This window comes from Barbus barbus, assembly GCF_936440315.1.
Source record: "Barbus barbus genome assembly, chromosome: 17".
Taxonomy (NCBI): domain Eukaryota; kingdom Metazoa; phylum Chordata; class Actinopteri; order Cypriniformes; family Cyprinidae; genus Barbus; species Barbus barbus.
Window position 1 is genome coordinate 15,137,039 of NC_136745.1, and position 24,493 is coordinate 15,161,531.

Sequence of the window (24,493 nt, forward strand, 5' to 3'; positions counted from 1 at the left end):
GCTGTAGAGTCGGTGTGATAAATCACTGAAGCCGCTCCAGTACAGATTAGTTCAAATCTCAGAGAGGGAAACCGAAGCGCAACATTACGCTGTGTAGGACTCCGACATCAGATCATCTCCAGATCGCCATCAGCGCCGAGGAATATCTCTCTATTGTTTTCTTCTGAAACAATCTGAAAAATCTCTTGCGATCCAGACATCAGTCTCATCTGTATTGTGATTGAGCGCCTGCAATAATGGTGAGTCTGCTGTGACTTTAGAGTCTGTTTGCACTTGCTGCAGTGTCTCTATATAGAATTAAGCCTGATCTCTGTCTGTAAACATAGCTTAACGGTGCACATCAATGAACTTGAATTCATTTAACTTTATTTTTACTGCATGTGATCTGAAAATGAGTTTACAGGTGTCTTCCAGTTTGATACACTGAAGAGGGGCAAAATAATTTCACATACATGCGTATGTAAGAACACATCTTATATAATAGGTAGTGGATAGCAACAAAAAATGTTTTATATATATATATATATATATATATATATGGAAATTTTTATAACAGCAATTTATTATTTGTTTTCTCTTCATGGTCATAGAAGCTTATTGTTATTATCTCAGTGATTATGTGCAGAAAGATTAGTGCACTCTTGTTTGAAAAACAATTGCATTGCATTCCTAGCAGGTCAGTTCCATTAAAGTAAGGTCACCAAGAAGTTTTCTCAGCTCTTAATAGGTTGCCACAAACCATAAAAAAAAGGCTATTTGCATAGTTGGAGTGCAGCCTGCCTGTTTCTGTCATCTGCCTTGGTGGTCGCAGAGCGCTTGGAACCCCGTCTAACTCACTCCACAGTGTCTACATGTATTTACGGGTGACTGTTGAGAAATGTTTGGGTGGGAGTCCTTACTCTAGGCTCCAGCTCTGCTCTTCTTTTGGTGCCCTGATTTTAGGGACAAAAGGGAACTGAGTAGTTCTTCTCTGCTAGGCAGTAACCTTGGAAACCAGGGGCCAAAACAGGACCCCTGACCTATAGAGCCACGGCCCATTGTGGGAGTGGCTCTCAAGTGGAGCTGGTCAGAGGGCATGAAGCTCCTCCGTGGGTCTCACATCTCCTTTCAGCGGCACAGAATGCATTAATGGGGTGTCTAACAACATGAAACTACACTTAGGGTGGCTTTTAGACAAGGCAGTTGGATGGCTGACAGCGGATTGCTTCTTGTGTAATTCACTGAATGTTCTTAGTACACACATGCAAACAGAGCAACAAATGCAAGCCATTGGGTTAGGGCTTTATTTTTAGGGGTTTCAACTGTTCTGTTTGGTTGTCACCTTGCAGAAAATGTACATAACAGCTGTCGGATGAGACTAGTAGTAGAAGCTCCCGTCCAGGCAGAATATCTGGCACTGAACTATCATGCCATCCTTGACCTGCACTGCTCAATATATCCATTGTTAAGTAACTGTGCTACTATTCTGGACAAGATATAATAACATGAGGTCAACCAATGGTGTTAATTTGGGGTGGAACTACCTGCATGTTAATTCAGTTATACATATTTCAAAAAAATAATGCATTTTTAAACTTTCTATTCATCAAGGAACACAGATTTTGTTTATCTCAGTTTCCACAAAAATAGCAGCACAACTGTTTTCAACATTGACAATAATAATGTTTCTTGAGCAGCAATATTACAATGATTTCCGAAGGATCATGTGACACTGAAGACTGGAGTAATGATTGCTGAAAATTAGAGGTTTTGCCATCACAGGAATACATTTTAGTTTATCTTTACTATATTAAATATATTAAAAAGAGTTTGTTAGGTAACACTTTAGGGTAACACTTTAGTATAGGGACCAAATCTTACTATTGCTTATTAGCATGCCTATTATTAACATATTGGCAGTTTATTAGTACTTATAAAGCACATATTCTGCATGACCATATTCTGCATCCTTAGTCCTTTACCCAATTCCTAAACCTAACATCTACCTTACTATTAATAAGCAGTAATTAGGAGTTTGAGGCAAAAATCGTAGTTAATCGTTAGCTACTGAGTACTGGACCTTAAAATAACCACTGTTGACCAATTGCCATGTAACATTTTACAATATTATTGTTTTTACTGTATTTTTTTATCAAGTAATTGCAGCCTTGATAACCATAAGAGACTTCCTTCAAAAACAAAAAACGTATAGACTCTAACAGTATTGTATAACAGTAATGTATAATTTATTAACACCCAAAAGAGGCACAATCCAACAGTGACTAACACTAATTTGGCATAAGCATCAGGAGAGCAGGTGTGCGGCACGGAAGGCATCATTCAGCTTTATCAGAAACTACACCTTTAAAGGTGGGGTATGACATTTTTCAAAAACGTTTTAAAAAACTGAGTCGGAACCGAGTACCAAAACAAACTGGTAGCCAATCAGCAGTAAGGGGCGTATCTAGTCATGATGTGGAGGAGAGAGCGTTCAGTGAACAGCCGAGCCAAGCAACAGAAAGATAGAGATGGCGGATAAAAAACTAAAGAGGAAAGCGACTGCAGAACGATAAGGCAGGAAGTAGGACCCGTGTAAATATCGGATCAGCTTTCCAGTGCTGGAGAGAACTCAAGGAGCGGAAGGCCGTGATCGGACGCCGAGGTTGCTTTGTTCATGGGCCTTCTATCCCATGAACCCCTTTCTAACACTGCATAGAAAGTCTTGTGTAGGATTAGGATTAGTCATCTTTCGTTCTCAGGACGCTCACACTCACCAGTCAGATTCTCCTTTTGCCTTTAGATCCTTTTATCCGTTGAGAGACGCATCTGTCGTTGTAATTAAAGATTTGTGGTGTTGGAGAACAAATAGAAGATCTGATCCTGCAACATTACCTCAAAATAATCAGGACGTCATTTAAACTTCCTCTATCTATCCTGCATTCTGCTGGACCAGAAGTCATTCTGGACTGTGTTTGCCTTCAAGTATACTGTTGCTTTATGCTGATTCGTGTGGTTCTTTTGATATCATACATAACAAACCAAGATCTGATACTCTTGCAAAGTGGTTTTACAACAGTCCTTTGGTTTCTCTGACTGTATGAAACATTTCCTAGTGGCACTATCATGTCTGTCTTATCAGTCTACTGGACTGCTTTCTTTAACATTTCGTTTTTAGAGGTTTTATTGAAGTTTGATGGCCAGAAAAGAACAGTGAGTGTAAAATAATTCAAATAATGTATTGAATAGAATGCAGAATGCAGTGGCTGCTGGATTGACATAATGAGGTAGGCCAAGGATACTAATGCTTAAGGTTGCTAGGATCTGTAGAGGTGACTCTCAAAATAATGTGTTATTGGAAAATTTAATTTCACTTATAAGACAGTGCATACAAATACAACTTAAAATACTAGGGCTGTCAATATTTTAAATCTATAGTGTGATTTGTTTCTACTTCAAAATGTCATGTTTAATTCAATGTGTTGCTACACATTTCTTTGTAATTGTTTGTGAAATTTACTTGCAATTTCTGAATGAAAATTGTTGCGACACCAATTTTTTACAGCGTACTTATAAAAATACTAATATATTCAATTCCTGAATTTTTAGTTCCATTTTTCTTGTGCACATCATTTAACCCTAGATTACTCCAGGGGACGTTCCCGGCAATTAGTATGCTGCCTGTTGTTTTGGATGAAATGTCTTCTTCAATGAGGAACTAATTAATAATTTGTGTAACCCTTAGTTCTCATGAGTTCATTTCCTCCTCATCAAATTTCCAGCAAATCATAAGCAACAGGATGATATCGATTACAGCACGTTGTTTCCATCACTCAAATATTTCTCATAGCATCAAACAGGTTGTAATTCAAAACTACCTGGAAATCAGTTTGCAGTTTTTCCTCTGATGGTCTGTTGGGCTGCGGTACAGAAGAGGATCAAACTCTGGCACTTATTGTTTCTTTTTATAGCTGGCTAATAGCTGCTCTCCAGAAATGTACAGGGTTGTGTTTTTTTCTGTACATGCTGCTACTATAGAAAAAGCAGAGTTGGTTTGGGTAGAGTGTTTTTCCACTCACAATGAAAAATAACTCAAATCACCTGGTTTGTTGATGAAAGCTGTGCTATGACTTTTCTAAGCAATTAGTGTTGTTTTCTTCATAGCTATTCGAGAATACACAATAATTTGTTTTCATGATGGAGTGAGGCTGAGGAAACAGGTCCGGTTCAGTTAGTTGTTTGTCATCAGGAGTCAGATAGATAACTGAGAGCAGGCTTCAACTTGTCTACATTACCAGACTACACGTCCTCATCCTCCCTCTGTTCTCTTTCTTATTGCTTGTTCGCTACTCCTGCTTCTCTGTCATCTCGGGAAAGCCTTTTCCTGCCAGTTGAATTTATGGAATCTTCTAGACTGACTTGCCTGGAGGGGAGAGAATATGCAACACTGTATTTAAGAAACATGACTGGGGCACTCATTATAAAGTCTGCTTCGTCCTTCAGTAGCTATTTATTTTTTCTGTTTGATCTCTCTGCCAGTGAAATAACCCATATGTAAATATGGCCTTTCCAAAAATCTCCCTCCCAGAAAGAATTTGTTTGTCTGGTTGATCCCTGGCCAAGAGTGACGTACTGTACTTTGGTTAAAGTGTATCATAAAAGTCAGCTGAGGCATTCCAGAGGTGAGATTTGGCCCTTTCTGACACCTGTAACAAGTTCTCTCATGTGAAGAGATTGACTGATATTGTATCAACCGATACCAGATTCTTTTGTTTAATGTGTTAGATAACCAATATGCCAATAATTATTGTATTGTTGCAGCTTTTTGGCACAAATATCATTAGAGTGAAACGATATAAAGATCCATTGTGAATATACATAAATATATCAAAGTTTGGGGTCAGTAAAATGTATTGTTTTATAAATAAAAAAAAAACAATATTGAGAATATTGATATTGAGAAAAAGACATTTGTAATGTTAGCAAAGACCTCTGTTTCAAATAAATGCTGCTCTTTTGAACTTATATAATCAAAGAATCCTGAAAAAAGGATCATGGTTTTCACAAAAATATTAAATAGCACATCAATTTTCAAAATTGGTAATAAGTTAGATAATTTATAATAAGTTAATAAATAATTTCTGAAGAATCATGTGACACTGAAAACTGGAGTAACGACTGCTGAAAATTCAGCTTTGCCATTAAAGGAATAAATTACATTTTAAAATTATGAAAATAGCTATTTTAAATATAATTTTTCCACAATATTACTGCTTTAACTGTATTTTTTATAAAATAAATGCTGCCCTGGTGAGAAAAAGTGACAGATACATTATAATATATATATTACGCAATACATATTATTAATACTATGCAATATCGCGTTCATAATCGCAGATGAATTGCCTTCGATTATGAACACGATATTGCGTAGCTTGTCAGTGAACTACGGCTCTGTGTATTAAATGCCGCTCCATCTGAAAGCATGTGATTGAGATTTACTACTAATCACAGAACCAGCTTTACTGACGAGATGCAATATATATATACACACACACACACACACACACACACACACACATCAATAATCAATAACCATAATCAATAGACAATACATAATAAACCAATTATGTCAAACCAATTATGGGTCTCTAGTCACGTGGATACCACAAGAAACTGACTCATTTGCTCTGTAAAGTTCTCCTGTAGAACAAGCCCCTCTTTTTTTAGTGTCTCCCTCCAGCATGATGTAATCTGATGCTGTGCAGATCTTGCCAAGGCTGCCTGATGTAGCCTACAAGACTAAGCCTATTGTTTAGACACATTGCAAGATGACAACACAGCTTGTTTCCCACTGGACACCAGATTCTGCGGTGAGCCTCTGAACTTCTCCATCACAAACAACATTCTTTGGCCTAAAGCAAACCAAACGATTTCCACGTTCTGTATTCCGACATCTAGTTGGTTCCACATTAGCAGCATTCAATATCGCTGCCCATGGCACAAGTAGTGTCCTTCACATTTGTCACAGAACAAGGAGAACAGGTTCTCCCACACCGGCACCATAGAAAGGCGCGCTTTATTTACAAAAGGGAGAGAGGGGTGATCAGTGTACCGGTGGCAGGAGAGAGTAACCAGAGACATTCCCAGGGGTTTTCCTGGCCGTAGTCTGGCAGCAGGTCCGTGGTCCGAGTGAAGGAGAGGTGTTTAACTGCTGATGGGTAATTTGGATCTCTCCTCAGCGGCATTAGGAGGAAATCAAATATATCTGCATTGACTGGAAGACAAGAGAGCAGCGGCATCAAGTTTTTCTCAGGTGAACATCTTGTTTTGCATTTTATTTTATGTAGCTGCATTTCATTGTGTGCATCTCTAGTGTTTGTAGAATCATTAAATAAGAACTGGACAAGCCATTTGTCTTCAAATACTGCCTCACTGTGACATTCAGCTCTCTCTGCCTCACAGAAGGCTCTCTGTATCATAAAAGATCCTCTCAGCATACAACCCTATTATGGTTCGGCTGATTAACTTCCATTCTGTTTACTGTTAAGAAAGTTGTGAAGTGAGACTCTTTGTAGCCTTTGGGAAGCTTATTTGCAATTGAAATGCACTGCACCAGTTTCTTTAATACGGACGTCAAATGAAAACACAGGATTTGCATTGTTTGTTTTTTTTGCCAGTACAAGTTATATCCTCATTCCCTGCAGGGACAACATTGTAATTTGAAAAACTATTGCGCAAGGGTGGCATTGTTCAGATCCATGCTTTGTGTTCAGAGACCACTGACAGGGTTGAAATCTTCCATCTCATGGTGTGACATATGTCATAATTAATGGAAAGTTCTGGGCTAAATACAAGCTCTTTGACATGCTGTTATGACATAAAACATAAAATAATTCTGACTCATCCTTCAGTTCGTAAAAACAAACAAAAATCATGTTTACAATAAGGCGCTTTTAATGACAGTCAAGGTATCATAATAGAATAAAAGGCTAAAATTTGCACTGTTTGCAACAATATGCAACACATCATACACGTTAATTTACTTAATAATGTGGTCTAAGTTTTACAAGATATGTGGAAGGATACTATAACATTTCATTTTTATATTTGATTATGCACAACAGCTATTGATAATGAAGTGATTTTATATATACTGTTTTTTTGTAACACAAAAAAGTTTGGGAATGTTAAGATTTTAAAAAAATGTTTTTATTAAAGTCTCTCAGTAATATTTTGAAATATTATTACAAAGCTTTCTAAAGGCAATATTTACTTAATGCAAGGTATTTTTAAATTATTCATTATTAATAAAGCTTAACTTCCATTTAACCCAGAGCATTCATTTAATAATAATCCAAGATGATGTCATGACCTTGTGAGCGAAACTGATTGTACAGTGAAACCCTGACAAAAAGTGTTGTTGTTTATTCTGAAGAATTCTGATTGCAGTAAATCAGACAGTTTTGGACAGTATTTCTCACAATATTATGTTTCCTAAAGCTTTACTATTGCTGCACTGCTGCCCAGCTCCAAGTCTAATAATTTATTCATTGTTGTTTATTTCTAAAACAGCAGAAGTTCCCATATCTTGTGTAGATTTGGGTTGATCTTTCTCTGCAATTTCTCTTTCTTTTGGTCTTATATCAGCACCCCAGTAAAGACAGCCATAAATCTCATATTAATCATTACCTCCACAGAAATGTGAGGAATGTCCATTTTTTACTCACTTATCTAACTTACTTCCCCTAAAGAATGTACCATTCGGCTCAGGGCACAGGCATCCCACTAAAAAGGGTCAGATAGAGAAAAGTACACAGAAACAGAGCTGGTTAAACAATAGAACCTGATGCTCCTCCTCACCACTGACCTATTACGACATTACACCTGGACTCTGCAACTTGTTCCTTTTGAAATGTTAGTTGCGATACCTGTAAAATGTAGGCTGCTTTCAAATATTAAGAGAATTTCCTGGTCTAAAAAAGATACAGTGATTTCTATAATGAATATAAATGTTCTATTATGCTCAGCTATAAACTATTTCCTTTCTGAAATATTTCATAATTTATTCTTTGTTTATGATCTCTGGAACATTAAAATCCTTATCCAGTTATCACAACCTGGAAAAGTCATGGAAGTTCATTGGTGAAAAAGTGTGGCAACCCTGACCTACATTTGATTCATTTTAATGCAACTGTAAACAGGGACATTTGCATTTATTTTTAGTGCCGTTAATTACATAAGACAGATTGCTGTAATATATTGGTAGATACTTCTTTTCGACAGCCCTCTGAATGCTAATCAACCCTGCTGCATAATTTAAAAGCAATGTATCGTGCATAAAAGGCTTTTTAGGTGTTAACAGGCAAAGCACATCCCCGCTATATTTACTGAAAGTTTCTAAAGGTAGGTGTGAAGTTTCCATTCAGTTGCCATAGAGACTGTTTAGAATGCGTCCATAAAATACAGACAAGTGCCCTTAAAGTTGCACGTTGCAGTTGAGTAATGGCACATCTGAATCTCTGTTGCACTAATTTCTCACGTAGCTGTTTGAAAAAGTGCTTTAGGTCAGCATTGACAGCACTCAGCAGGCAGGGGACAAGGATTTGCCCCGTTAAAACAAACCTGAATGGCTCAGGACTGTGCCGGGCACTTCACAGCTTTAGGGTTAATACGATTTAACACTCCCAGAGTGACCTCCACAAAGCCTCTTCGCAAGCTGATCTTCACTACATTAACGCACGTGCAGGATTTGATACACCTCCACATGGCATGCTTCTGCTTCAGACCACATTTCTGAATTTTGTTGCATACATGAGCACAGGTGAAAACTATTTTGTTTCTTAAAAGTTCAGAAGAACAGCATTTACTAGAAAAGTCCTTTGTAACATAATACATGTCTAGCTTTACTGGCACATTAATCAGTTTAATATGAGAAAATGTATTAATTTCTTTAAAGTGCACCGTTTATGCCTCTTTTTGCAAGATGTAATATAAGCCTCAGGTGTCCCCAGATTGTGTCTGTGAAGTTTCAGCTCAAAATACCTTACAGATCATTTATTATATCATTTTGAAAATGCCTGTTATGAGTGGAAGCTCTTTAAATGCAAATGAGCTGTTGCTCCCTGCCCCCTTTTCCAGAATAGGGCTGTGCCTTTACAGCTCAAACCTCAGAAACTCTGCCAAAAAACATCTGTTTGGTATATCACGCTGAAATCATGCATTTTAAAGCCATATCAGTTTTAAACTTCTGATATATGTTTTTTTTTTGAACGCACACATCCGAAGCATGCGCACACAGAAAGCGACTGTCACGTGGCATATGAGTATTAAACTAATACTTTCTCTTTCATGTCTTATTGCGCTTAAACTGTCAAAGACACACAAGTTTGTTAAAACATGCAAAAGTTACAAAAACACAGTCGTTTATGTATGTGAAGTTAAACAGCTGGGAAAGAAATTGCTTATTATACAGCAGAGTAATAGACAGTACCTATACTGCTGTCTACTCTGTTAATATGATCCAATCAATAAAATAAAAACAGAAAATCACTCGCTGCTCTGAACTGAATAACTAATATAGATTTAATAAAAATACATTTCTTGAATGCTGCTTTTAAATGCTCTAGCATGAAAATAAACATGGCGGATTGTGTGTAGCTCACTCAGGGCAGGGTCTCTGCTAATAAGGCAGTGTCTGTCAACAGTCATGGGCGGGGCTTGTAAAATGTGACGTCACATATTACGAACACTGCTTATGATTTATAGGGATTAAAAAAAAGGAGTGGGTGGATTTTTATCATTATAGGGTGGTTGTTTACACAGCACGTGTAAAAGTGAATTTTGCATAATAGGTGCCCTTAAAAAAAATTATTTAGAAACTAATATAAGTAGCAGTGGTCATCGGGAATCGTTCAAAATCAAAAAAAAAAATCTCATATATTCAGCGCTTCAGCTCATTAACTTCTTATATTAGCACTATTGTTAGCACCAGAGAGAACTTGCAGTGTCCTGAAGGTCTCTGAGGGTCCCTCAGGTCATTATTTTGTGATAAGACATTCACTTTTCTCTTTGCCCTCTCTGTCTGACCCCCAGCCTCTAACCCTGAAGGGGCAAGTTTATGATGTTTTCCCAATGGCATGACTGAACGGCCCTGTACTCACTAAAGAGAGTGTCTCCAGTGTGTGTGCCTGTGAAAAATGAATGGTGCTTCTATGCCAAAATAAGACCTCTAAAGAACGTGATGCAATCCCTATAAAGAGAGCTAGTGTTAAGTTAGGGCCTTTTCAATGAATGAAGTCGCCACCATTTGACTTGTCATATTTCACAGGGAGTCATATTCAGCCAAATGTCTGTAGTTTGGTGCTAAATGGGTGAATAATAAAAGGGAACTTAGTGTCACTTTGGGTCCTACAAACTCTGGTCATGATTCCCAGCAGTTTTACCTCAACAGACCTTTTATTTACATCTGTAATTAGTAAACAATAAAGAGGCTGTTGTTATATTCCCACAAGTGAGCTGCGTATAGAGGCAGCATTTTAAGACATCATAAACACTTTTGATGTAATGCCTGTTTCAATAAGTAGGCAGAATAATTGTTCCCTTATACATTTTGGCACAATTATGAGGGATTATCACATGTATACTTTGCAGAGAAAGAGAAAAAAGGTTAAAAAAAAAATACAAATAAAAAATCCAAGATGGCAGACAAAGCAAGAGAAATTTTAATTATAAACAAACCACAGACACTGATATTAAATTCTGTTAAATTAAACTATTAAATGATTTAAAAACTAAAATAAAAAATTTAAATGCTACAAATAAATGTAGGTACCCCATTATAAAATACAGTAAAAATAACTGGCTAATAATTACTTACAGCCATGAAATAAATTAGTATTGTTCTAAAACGTGAGCATTTAATGACAACAAAGGTAATTTAAATATATATAAAAAAGAAAATATGGAAAACAAGCATGCACAATTAAATGCACAATATCGACCAACAAATATTTAGTATCAAACAATGCCAATAATTCAAAATCAATAAATAACTAGTATCAGCTACTGATATTAATGGTACTGATATATTGTACATCCTTAAAATAAACTTTTATTCACATTTCATTCAGGAAAGTATTGATAAATCGTATCCATTTTTTTCCTATGAGTTGCTGTCTATAAAGCACTTTCTGGTTGGGAGGGTAGTTAGTAGGCAGTGAGGCAGCTTACTGGATTTTGGAGCAGAGTTTGTGTAATGTTTGTTCCCTCAGGGCAAACTGGTCATGTTCATTAATGTGATGATACGCAGAAGGGTTCATGTCTAGGTTTGTCCATGGCCTCCGGCTAAATGATACTAATCACGACATGGTGCCTATGATGTAACAGAAATCATTGATCAGAGTGCTATGAGTGAATAGCCCTGTAAATTGTTTTTTGACTGATGGTACATGAAGGATAGCTGACTGGAAATGCCTTGTGGAATGAAATGTGTCATTTCCTGTGACGGTGTCAGCAGATTCAGTTAATGGGGCACATAAGTCATTTTAAGCCTAAACCTGTTGTTCTGAATGGAACACTAGTGTACTGCTTACTGCATAGTACACACTATATTGTTTCTTTAAATATTAATAATGATGTTAATAATAATATTTGGATTATAATCAATATATCACCTTTTTATAATATTTTGATCAAACTGCATTGTTGGATACATTAAACACAGTATATTCTGTACAGCAGTGTTTTGTCAAATATAGTCACACAGGTAATGGATGAAGAAAATCCATGCTGCATATTGCAGAAATAGTAAAAGTAGTATGCTATTCCAAACATCATCTTCTTGTCTGTGCTGGAACAAGGTCGTGCTGGTCTGTGCACAAAAATGTGCAACAAAGCAAGAATGTTTAATGTTATGAATGTTTAAAGCCAAAGAAGGAAGTAAACTTCTGATATTTTTAGAGATGCATCAAGTTAGACAGGGAACCATCTTGATGAGAGAGAATGCAAGTCTTAACTTGATTTTTAGAGGTATGTTTGGAATTTGAAGGATCTTTGAGACCTGCTTTAGCTTTATATGCCTTGTGCACTTCTGTATAAAAGCTATTTAGCCAATATATATATATATATATATATATATATATATATGTGTATATGTGTGTGTGTTTTTAGGTAGAAAACACCAGATGCCAACTCATGCATGTCATTTGTTACATTCACAATCATTATATAATGTAAATATATATACTACAAGCATCAGAAGAAGGAAATGAGAAGTCTCAGGTGCTCTTTGAACAAATGAACTAAACTGAACCTCTGTGAGGTAGACAGGTCTCTAATTAAAGTTTTTCATGAGGGGGATGCAAATGAGAGTGTATGTGTGTAAGGGCCACTGGCTCTGAAGGGCCCGACTAGGCTGTAAATCAAACCTGGTCTCTCAACTCACTCTGGCGGTTCAATGTCTGAAGCAATTATGGAAAAAGACTGGATGTAATTCTTTTCCTGTCCTTCAAGATTTGTGGCCACTTTTAAAAGGGTTTTGAACCTTTGCTAACCCTTCCCCCCCAATTCCTCAGGTCACGTCATAAAAACTCAAGCTTTTTTGTAACAGACATTCCTCACACAGTTGCTATGGCTGTCAATAGATTACAAATAGAATTGAATTAAATTCTTTATACATATACAGATTAACTAATCCGGAAAAAAACATAAATAATAGCTCTAAAGGTCATTGCACACTGAGTCTGAAATTTTTGCATGTTAAAAAATAAATACGACCTCACGATATGTCAATCATGCTTACATACTGCTTCCGAAACTTTCGCCCGTCATAAAAAAATTCGGATCAGGTTAAATCTTCTGCGTTTTTGCGTTAGTAGTATGCATTTTAATAGGAAAGGATGAGGAATACGAAAAAAAATGGAAAAACGCACACAAAAATTTTGCAATGACCTTAAGAATTATGTCATAGCATAACCTTCATATGTTGTATAAACAAATGTAAGCTTTGATATTTCATCAAGCTAGACATCAGTTTCCTGGTTTGTCTTTGTGTCAACATCACTTTGGTTCACCACTGCATTTTAGGAGGAAGTATGGCTATCTGAACATAATTGTGGCAACTACAGTGTTCTACACTTATAAGCATATAAGTGGTATAAGCATAACAGTCAGTGCTTACTCATGTTGTGACACAAAGCGTCATCATGCATCAAACCCGAAATGATCTCAACTCAGCATCTACTCATAAAATTATTTCCCAACACGCCCACTTCCTTTCACACTGAGGGAGCAGTCACTTATTTCTCTAAGTTCCCGCATTAGTATACTTCACTATCCATCCTGTCAATCATAAACTAAAGTGGCACTACATGTCATGGCATATTTATGATCGGCACTTGCGTAGACGCAGGTCTTGTGCAGTAATTGTTGTAGTTAGCTGAGTGCTGTGATGGCAGAAAACTGAGAGCTCGGCCACATCTCATGCATAAAATCATGAGGTGCCGTTTTGATCTCTCTATGGGTAAAAGCCTGAACTTAAGTGCCGTACTTTTTTGCCTCTTCTCTAACTGTTTGCATAATCACTCCAGTAGCGTAAGGCTGAATTTGGTAAATGATCATTTTGTTGATATAAGGAAGAGCCTGGAGGGGATGCTGTGTTTAACTGCACATTTGTAAGCATAATGTGCTGACATCTGGTGAAGCTGTCAATACATTGGAAAAAATATCAAATTAAGATTTTTATTATTATTATTAAAGAAATGTTTAAGGAAAAACATTATACCAATTGTTTTCAGAGAGAATATATCTTGTAATAAGTATTTTTATTTATCCATTGGCAAGTTGATGTTTTTTTCTTGTTTTAAGCACAAATATTAAGTATAAACAAAATTAAGTAAGGTTTAACTAAATTAGTTGTGGTTTTAAGAAGCTATATTTTATCAAATGGTTCATAGAAGACATCTTAAGTATTTTCCCCCCATTGTGTTTATTAAGTATAAACAATATTTAGTAAAAAACTAAATAAAGTGAAGTTTACACTCAAGACTGAGCTAAAAAAAAATAAGATACATTCCTTAAAAGTCTAGAAAATGTACGTTGGTTTTGTTTTCAGGATGTTTAGATATTTTTATGGAAAACAAGACAAAATATACTTATTTAGAAAATTATTTTACAGTATATAGTAATACTGGAATTATATCAGTGGAATAAATTAGTTCTCTTGAGTTTCAATTACCAGGACTTCAATTGTGCTTCAGCGTTCACTGAAACTGAATGCCAAAGAGATATTGTGAGCTTCAAAAAGCAATTTTCACTGCCAACTTTACTTGGATATGGAAAAGTTCATTACTGCTCTGGGAAAACAACAACAACAAAAAAACTTTACTAGGTGGACTTCAGGAAAAAATCGAATTAGATAATTAAAAAAAAACATATAGCATGGCTCCTTTAATGTCAGATCAATGGGGAAGGTCACAGTGAGCAAATGTTTGCTTTGGGTGAGATGCCAGAGGTGAAGATGTACTAGACAAAAGGAAACACTTAGAGATGCTCTCAGCGTGACCCAGAGGTCCTGAGTAGTGATCTGGCAAAGTGCTTGAATGTTTTAGGCCTTCGTTTCTCTGTATTAGCTCTACCACAAGTCACAATTGGCCTAAGTGTGTTTAAACGAGGTCATTATATTATTTATGACTCTTTCAGAGGCCACTGGCTCTGTTTCAGTCGGTTTATTCTTAGTTACAGAAATGTGTCCTATATAAGACAGACAGTATATATTCACACTGGATGTGCCTGCAGATGAGTGTACACACAAGTAGAAACACTTGAGTGCGTTTATCTTTACGGGTGTTTTGAGGCCAGTAGGCTACATTTATAGCAATGAGAGAGAAGGTCGTTGAGGTGAAATCAATACAGGCACTTAATGAGGTGCTCTGGAAAGAGAAAACTGATTGAGAAAGGGTTAGAGAGAAACAAAGAGTGAGGCACTACTAAACAGATATACTAAAACTCAGATCTTTTAGAAGCAGGGCAGCACTGAGCGAATAAGTAGATCAACTTCACTTCCAAGGGAGAGGAAATGTTCACAACTTAGGTTTTTTTTTTTAGTTGGGAAAGATTAGTGATTACCAGGGGACATTGATTAATGCAGCAGTATTGCGGTGTAAATTAAAAGTGTGTTTTTTTTCGTGTTCTAAAGGCATCTGCCCTCATTTTCAGGGTATTTGGCTCATGAGACGATTCCCAGCTTGTATCTCAGTTATATAACAGACTTGTGAACTTCAGTGTGTATAGTAGTTCTCATTTCTAAAAGGGAAGCAGAGGCTTTTGACCTATTTTCATGTCGTGGTCTAATATGAAATGTTTTTTATTAGACTACATATATAAACGTGCTTATGAGTAGCTGACATTTGAAGCAGTGACAGCAGTATCCTGCAGTGTGACTTCATCAAATAATTAAGAAATTTTATTTTTTGTAAAACCAGCAAGTAAAAATAAGTTGGACGGTAAGAGGAATAGCTTTCTTCATGATGTGAAACATAAAGATGGACGCAACCAGAGCTTCTTGAAATATCCGTATATTCTGCAGAAGAAGGATTCAGGTTTCATATTTGATCCTGTGAAGGGGTTTTCATTGTTTTTCATTTCTATTCTTTCAATTTAGAGATCCCAGTGGAGCCATTTGATCCTGTAACCAATGGCAACAGTCCAGGCCCTGTCCTTGAACCAGGACCCCAGCAAAAGCATCTGTGCCGGTTATCCAGCGTCCACTTTGGCATCAGGCCGCTGCGTCATGGGAAGTGTAGGCAGCCTAATCGAGAAACCAGACGTGTCACCAACCAAGAGCAACAGAGCAGTTCTACAAGTGCCAGGACATCAGAACCACAGCCTGCTCAAGAAGAGTTTCAACCAGAGGGAGCTGCTTAACTATCTGAACATCACCAAGAAGGAAGCAAAGGGCAGCAAACACATCATCTCTGGGACATCCTCTATCAAGAGAGAGCACAGGAGAGAGGAGGATGACGTCTACACTAAGGTCTACCACAGGGATGGAAAGGAGGTCGATTTGGGAAAGAACTCGCTTCCCATAGGTGGCAAGTTTGACAAGGTACACAACAGTCAAAAAGTTGCTTCATTCATGTCATGTAAGAATTACATTAATTTCGATTTTCCATGTTTGTCAAGCTCAAAATTACAGGTTTGAACCTTTGGCCAATGGCAGATGCAGGGAGTGTTTGGGCAACCTGACTTTAAACGTTATTAGTTTTGATACTGTGTTTAAAGACTTAAGTGGTGCAGAAATTACATACTTCAGCTTTATATATTTTACACGTTTTGTGTGTGTGTGTGTGTGTGTGTGTGTGTATATATATATATATACACACACGCATAAAATAAAAATAAATGTAATATTGTTATTAAATATATTAAATTAAGTATACATATATATATAAATACATATATAAGATTTTTTTAAATAAATCAAGAGCTCAACTGGACAAAAAATATCAATTTCGGCATTATGAGCTTTGCCATGGAAACAAATCATTTATATAGCTAAAGATGTGACATAAAACACATAGTAATATGGTAATCCAGACATGATCAAAAATCAGCATTTGTATTAATATTAAAAAATTAGGCAATGAAAGAAAAAGAAACACTGTTCAGTAGTTGTTTACCACTTTGTAGGAAAATAAGGATGAATTTATCATAGTTACTGGCTTTTTTGCCCATCAGCATTTGTTTTCAGCAAGTATTTAACAAATCTCAGAAGGAGCAGGTGTTAAAAACACACTTTACAATGACTGGATTAAAACAAGATGAATAGGTTCCTCGTAGTGGTTTCAAAGCCTGTCAATGAAATGCAGAAATCGTGACAATGTTTCCAGTCCGGCTCAATAAAGACAATATTTCTTCTTGAGGCAAGTGTAATTTATTGATAGGTGGGCTACTCCCCGCAGTCACAAACGGAAATAAATCATATAAACTGTTCTGGCCAGCAGTGTGTAGACTAACTGACTAGCCTCTGCTGGCTAAATTTATCTCTGTAATCAAATATGGTCCCCCTCAGGTGACATTATTGAGCAGGAAATTCAGCGAGACCGAAGAAATATGGAAGTAAAAGTGGTCAACATTAAATTACTTTATATTATTTGGCATGGCTCCAGTATTTAAGTGTAGATCTATTCTCCTGATGCACATGCTGCAATTGACTTATCCTTTTCATTTCACAGCCACGATTCAGGCCTTCCGCCTTTAAACCAGTCACCCCAAAAAACTTCAGTTCAATGCAGAACCTCTACCCCTCCAAGTCAGAGGAGGTAGAGAGCGGCATAACCAACGGCATGCATCCGTCCTATGCCAAAGCAGCGTCCAAATCGCTGTCCACCTCTTCCTCGTCCTCCTCCCCTTCACGGCCAGGCGCGAGTGTCAGCAAAGGCGTGCTAGCAGCAGCCCGGGGCCTCAGCCAGGAAGAGGAGAACACGTCCGATTCGGGGCACAACTCCATGAACAGCCTGCCGCCTTATCGGCCGCCGTTCCGCCCTCACTTGGGACAAATCAGTGCCTCTATGGGTCACATCAACCATATCGGCTCACTAGATCGTACCTCGCTGGGCTCCAAGGGAGCCGCTTCCACGGTCACAGACGTGTCCTGTCAGAGTATGGCTACGCTGAACCGCCTGCAGTGCTATGGAAGCGAGGCCCCGCCACCCTACGAGCTGTCGCACTCTCTGGAGGACGTGGTGAGGGACCTGGAGGACTGTCTGCAGGAAAAAGAGCACGAGCTACGTCAGATGAGGAGGAACCTGGATGAGAGCGAAGACGCTATTGCACAGGTCAGCATCTTTAAGATTGATTTTTTTAATGTTTTTAATATCTCTTATGTTCAACAATGCTGCATATATTTAAATAAAAATGTACAGTAATATTGTGAAATATTATTATAAAAATAAATATTTCACAATATAAAATAAATATATGCCTATGATAAATTCAGATTATAAATAATAATATATTAAATAATATATTATTTACTTATTATAATTTTTTGTCAGTTTGTCTCACCAGGGCTGCATTTATTTGATAAAAAATTAAGTAAAAACGGTAATATTGTGAAAAATTATTACATTTTAAAATAACAATTTTCTATTTGAATATATTTTAAAATGTAATTTATTCCTGCAATGGCAAAGCTGAATTTTCAGCATCATAACTCCTGTCTTTAGTGTCACATGGTTCTTCAGAAATATGCTGATTTGTTGCTCAAGAAACATTTTTTATTATTATTAATGTTGTGCTGCATATTATTTCTGTGGAAACCATTTTTTACAGGATTCTTCAATGAATACAAAGTTCAAAAGAACAGCATTTATTTTAATTAGATATATTTTGTAACATATTTAAAGAATATATATTTTGTCTTTACTACCACTTTTGATCAATTTAATGTTTCTTTGCTGAATAAAAGTATTCATTTATTTTTTATTTTTAAATGAGAATGATACCTTATAAAACAATACATTTAAATAATTTTAAACATAGACCATAAACAAATACTACAACTAAAAGTAAATACACAGAAAAATAAGCAAACCTGAAAATACTGAAAAATGAAAGAAATTTAAAATAAAGCATTACATTATCATTATCACAAAATAAAAACTACATTAAAAAATCTGTGTTTGTGCCCTCCTGTAGGTTTTTGAAGAGAAGCAGCGGCTCTGGGAGAAGGAAGTGACAGAACTGAAACACCTGTACAATGCCAAACTGCGCCAGGTATCCCAGCAGTCCCAGCGTTCACAAAGAAACCTGCAGCTGCAGCTGTATAAGGCACAGCAGGAACGCAACCGACTGCAGGAGGAGCTGGATTCTGTCAGGCTGGAGTGCCAGACCTTGAGAAGTCAAAGCCCAGCGGCACAAAGCCAGAGCATTAATCCCCAGCTGGAAGAGACCCAATGGGAGGTATGCATTAATTCAGAGCTATCTGTCCAGAGCTTTGGGGATTTCAGAGAAGTTTAGAAGAGATTAGGGATGTAACGGTATGAAAATTTCTAATCACGATTATAGTGACCAAAATTATCACGGTTATCAGTATTATCACGGTATTGTTAAAATGTGCTGGAGATGTTCAAAAAGTACCGAAACATAAATCACTTCACCAAGTTTCATACTTAAAAATCAACAAACAGCAAATAAAATGACTTTTTGTTTGCATAATCACTAAAACAATAACATTACCAGTGAGGTCTGGATTTTAAATGACAATTTGACTGACACCAGTTTAATAGCATGCTCAAATAAATAATGTAAATGTTCAAATAAAGCTTTGAAAAAGTTTAACATAAAGGTAGACCACACATTTCAGCCTTTAAAGAAAAGGGTTAAATTCAAATGATAATTAATAAATGATTATATGTATTTTATCGGCTCCATAAATAATCCTATATAGCATATCTGAATTGTTTAAATGTACATAAGTTTGTTTTTCATCAACCGGTTAAAATTTACAGTAGGTCATGCAAATTTGGTCAATTTTTTGGCCAGACAGAAACTGCACACAGACTGAATGTAATTAAGTGTCTGTAAATCCACTCTCTGACAGCAGGTGGCGCTTTATACGGAAAAGCTGAATTACAGCTGATTCCTGTGAACTCCGCGAACACTTCCTTTAGGTATTACATGGAGCGAAGATGAAAACAAAATGCCATCGAATTGTTTCTGAAGACAGTCAGATCCTTCAGAGGTACATTCATATGATTAATTCATTGATATATTAATTTGTATAATTCCCTAAGCACTCTTTTAAAACCTCCCAGCTTTTCCGCCCTATTTTCACTCAGAACGAAACTACTGTGCTGCTGTGCGCTCGTGAGACTGTTACTGAAAACTCTGCTTTATGCTGGACAGTATTTATTTATCGCGAGTTGTTTAAATCACGGTAATCGAATACGGTTTTAATGATAATTAAAATATGAAACGGTAATACTAACCGCGGGGAATTTTATCATGATTTATCGTCAAACCGGTAATCGTTACATCCCTAGAAGAGATAAAATAAAGAAATAGATTTTAGTTGCAACACACAGAAAAACAGAGGTTTAAAATGTTACCTTTTGGGGTACAAGAGCTTGTCCCTGGAGCAGTACCCTTAAAAGGACATATTTGTACTTTTTTGTTTTACCCCTAATAGGTACATAGTACCTTAGAGTAGTAATATGTACCTTTAAGGTACTAATATGTACCTATTAGGGGTAAAAAAGGTGCAAAGATGTCCTTTTAAGGGTGCTGCTCCAGGGAAAAATTATTGTACCCAAAAGGTACAATTCTGGCCCCTTATTTTTCTGTGTGAAGATAAACTTATCATTAATACTTGTTAGTTTGTTCACACTGAACACAAATCTAAATGAGATGTTTAAGGCTGACTGTCCACACTGTCATTTTGCAAGTAATGAGAGCCACTTGTTCAAAGAGTTTAGTCAATATTCGATATATCAGTTGCCATAGTAATGACTTGAAGACAAAAACGAGACAAAGACAAAAAAAGGTATTAAAAAGTATAAATCATTGTACAGAGAAAATGGAAAATGACAGATTTGTTTTCTTTGAGATTTTATGAAAATCTCGCCACAGGCCACTTAATTGTTTACTGACTACATAGAGGGAAACAAAATATAGATAAATATATTTATATATTTTATAGAAGCAGATGGAATTGAATTGTAGTATATATAATTACATATACAAAGAAATATACACATATATATAAAATCAGGTCTCATATTTAACTAATTTTATAATTAATTATATATTTAAAAAATTAGAATTCATCTGTTAAATATGTGTGTGTGTGTGTGTGTGTGTGTGTGTGTGCATGTATATATATATATATATATATATATATATATATATATATATATACAGTGCAGTGAAAAGGTTTTTGCCCCCTTGCTGTTTATTACATTTTTTGCATATCTGTCACACTTAAAAGATTCAGATCGCAATGAGCGCAATGATGACTCATCCAGGAGGTCATAAAAGAACCCAGAACAACATCTAAAGAACTGCAGGCCTCACTTGCCTCAATTAAGGTCAGTGTTCATGATTTAACAATAAGAAAGAGCCTGGGCATCCATGATTCCAAAGCAAAAGCCACTGCTGACCAAAAAGAAAACAAAGGCTCGTCTCACATTTGCCAAAAAATATCTTGATTATCCTCAAGACTTTTGGGCAAATATTCTGTGGACTGATGAGACAAACGTTTATTGGAAGGTGTGTGTCCTGTTACATCTGGCGTAAAACCAACACAGCATTTCATAAAAAGAACATCATACCAACAGTCAAACATGGTGGTGGTAGTGTGATGGTCTGGGGCTGCTTTGCAGCTTCAGGACCTGGATGACATGCCATAATTGATGGAACCATGAATTCTGCACTCTACCAGAAAATCCTGAAGGAGAATGTCCAGCTGTCAGTTTGTGACTTCAAGCTCAAGCGTACTTGGGTTATGCAGCAAGACAATGATCTTAAACACACTAGCAAGTCCACCTCTGAATGGCTCAAGAAATACAAAATGAAGGTTTTGTTGTGGCTAAATCAAAGTCCGGACTTAAATCCGACTGAGATGCTGTGGCATGACCTTAAACAGTCCATTCATGCCCGAAAACCCTCCAATGTGGCTGAATTAAAACAATTCTGCAAAGAAGAGTGGGCCAAAATTCCTCCACAGCGATGTGAAAGACTCATTGCCAGCTATCACAAATGCTTGATTGCAGTTGTTGCTGCAAATGGTGGCACAACCAGTTATTAGATTTAGGGGGCAATTACTTTTTCATGTAGGGCCCGGCAGGTTTGGACAGCTTTTTTCCCCTAATAAATGAAATCAATATTTCAAAACTGCATTTTGTATTTACTCAGGTTATCTTTGTGTAATATTAAAATTTGTTTGATGATCTGAATCATTCAAGTGTGACAAATATGCAAAACATAAAAAAAAACAATAAAAAAAAACAGGAAGGGTGTAAAAACTTTTTCACACCACTGTATATATATATATATATATATATATATATATATAATGAAATGTATTTCTAAAAAATTATTTTAATCAGATTTCAAACCACATATGAATGTGGTTCAGATCAGATTTCATTTGTTTTCTTTTCACTTTTCAGACTGTACAAACTAAATGGTTTGAAATGACAAAAAAAAAATTGTTTGGGAAAATAAAAAAGATTTAGTTGCCTGTCTGAACAAACCCCTGTGAGCCTTTCATAATTAAAACAAAGGACAGCAACCAGCCTTATTATGAACAATCTTTTCAAATCGTATTTTGTGTATTGTATAAGCTGTAATAAATGACTAAATTATATTTCTCTGATAGGTTTGCCAAAAGTCTGGAGAAATCTCTTTACTGAAGCAACAGTTTCGGGACTCTCAGGCAGAGGTTACACAGAAGCTGAGTGAAATCTTCCTCTTAAAGACTCAGCTGCATGAGGCATGCAATCAGATCCGGAGCAAGGACAGTCAGATCGACATGCTACAGATGGCCCTACAGGGTGCCCGGCGGAAATGCCCCTTGCCTGCTTTTGAGGAGCATCGAGCGGATGCAGGTGAGACTGGAGGAGCCAGTGCGACAGAGGAGCGTCTCAGAGCTGAACTGCTGCTGGAAAGGCGGCAGAACGAGGCACAGGCTTCAGCTTTTGAAACTGAGAAGAGCACGTGGCAGAATGAGAAGGAGAAGGTGATACGCTACCAGAAGGAACTGCAGGCCAGCTACCTGGAGATGTACCACAAGAATGAGGCCTTAGAGAGAGAACTGGCAATGCTGAGAGGGGGCAGGGCAAGAGTTGAAGAGGTGGGATCAGGGGGCGGAGATGAGGGTGGGGCTTTACAAGAAGCAAACCCGCCCACTGGTCTGCCCTGGATAGAGAGGATTGAGTCCTCTGAAATTTGACTTTGCAAATGTTCTTTGGCATCGGAGATTAGATTGATGCCAACAGCTCTGGCTCCTTAACCCACGTTTCTCTTCTGAGACAATGTTTTAAATCGAATAAATAAACTAAACTATATAAGTTTGACCAAAAAGTGTACCAAACAGAGGAGCAAGCTGAATAATATGGGTTGTTTTGTATCACAGAAGGGATTTTGCTTTGCTAAATTTGAATCATCAAAACAGTGACTAAAACAGTCAGAATGAGTGTTCTAGCACTACTTTTTTTCATTGATTCTACAGAATATTTGTGCTTTAGGTACTGAATATTGCTCAAGTTCATCATGACAGTTCTAGTGGATGATAAATCACAAATCCCAACATCATAATTTTTTATGCAGCCATTCTTTAAAGACTGAAATCAGAAGTGTGCATTCCCAAAAATGCATGTTGCACTTTAATAGCACACAACTTGTAAGTTGTCCTTTGCATTAGAAAAAAATGTGTTTTGTTGTGCTCTGGTGGGCTTTTCTGGTCTTTTGACACAAGATGTGTGTAACTGCATGAATGTGAAATGAAAATTCTGGAAATTATGATGCCAGTGTGTGCATAGAATTGTTTTATATAAATAAAAGTCATTGATGTAAGGGCAACGTTAGATCCCACGCTATTATATCTTCATATAGCAAACTATACTGTGACTTGTTAAAAACTACTGAATTTCATCTTCTATTTCATGTATTAATTGTATAGATTTGTACTATGCAGGTACGGTGTTCTTTACTTCAAAGTCGCATAAACCGTGCCATTTTCCCTTACGTCGACTGAAGGTTATATCTGTAAAAGCAGCTCTATAATGTGTCTTCCAGTTAGTTCAAAATAAATGTTTAAAATGTATCTTCCAATTAGTGCTTTCTTTCACACACACACTATATTTTATGTTAATAAAAGTCGTTCCTTATCTAACTTTATTTATAACCTTAATCAGTGTATTTATTGGACTGGACTCCAGGTGCAGAATATATATACACTCACTGGCCACTTTATTAGGCACACCTTGCTAGTACCGGGTTGAACCCCCTTTTGCTTTCAGAACTGCTTTAATTCTTCGTGGCATAGATTGAACAAGGTGTTGGAAACATTCCTCAGAGATTTTGGTCCATATTGACATGATAGCATCACGCAGTTGCTGCAGATTTGTTGGCAGCACATCCATGATGTGAATCTCCCGTTCCACCACATCCCAAAGGTGCTCTATTGGAGACTGGTCTGGTGACTGTGGAGGCCATTTGAGTAAAGTGAACTCATTGTCATGTTCAAGAAACCAGTCTGAGCTTTGTGACATGGTGCATTATCCTGCTGGAAGTAGCCATCAGAAGATGGGTACACTGTAGTCATAAAGGGATGGACATGGTCAGCAACAATACTCAGGTAGGCTGTGGCGTTTAAACGGTGCTCAATTGGTACGAAGGGGCCCAAAGTGTGCCAAGAAAATAACCCCCACACCATTACACCACCACCTCCAGCCTGAACAGTTGAGACAAGGCAGGATGGATCCTTGATTTCTTTATGCCAAATTCTGACCCT

At 36.9% G+C, this 24,493-nt stretch overlaps 1 protein-coding gene across 2 annotated transcripts; it reads left to right on the top strand.

Annotated features, from left to right (window-relative positions):
• Positions 1-81: 81 nt before the first annotated feature.
• Positions 82-23,876, top strand: LOC306882961 (NEDD4-binding protein 3-A-like). 2 transcript variants are annotated; one of them, XM_079437989.1, is made up of 5 exons: positions 82-239; positions 15,638-16,081; positions 17,211-17,813; positions 18,676-18,939; positions 22,358-23,802. In XM_079437989.1, exons 2-5 carry the CDS (start codon positions 15,671-15,673, stop codon positions 22,928-22,930), a joined length of 1,851 nt encoding a protein of 616 aa, XP_079294115.1. In that variant the 5' UTR covers positions 82-239; positions 15,638-15,670; the 3' UTR covers positions 22,931-23,802. The 2 variants fall into 2 exon arrangements, with proteins under 2 accessions (XP_079294115.1, XP_079294114.1); XM_079437988.1 differs by lacking the exon at positions 82-239 and adding an exon at positions 5,775-6,292 and having other exon boundaries at positions 22,358-23,876.
• The last annotated feature ends 617 nt before the right edge of the window (positions 23,877-24,493 follow it).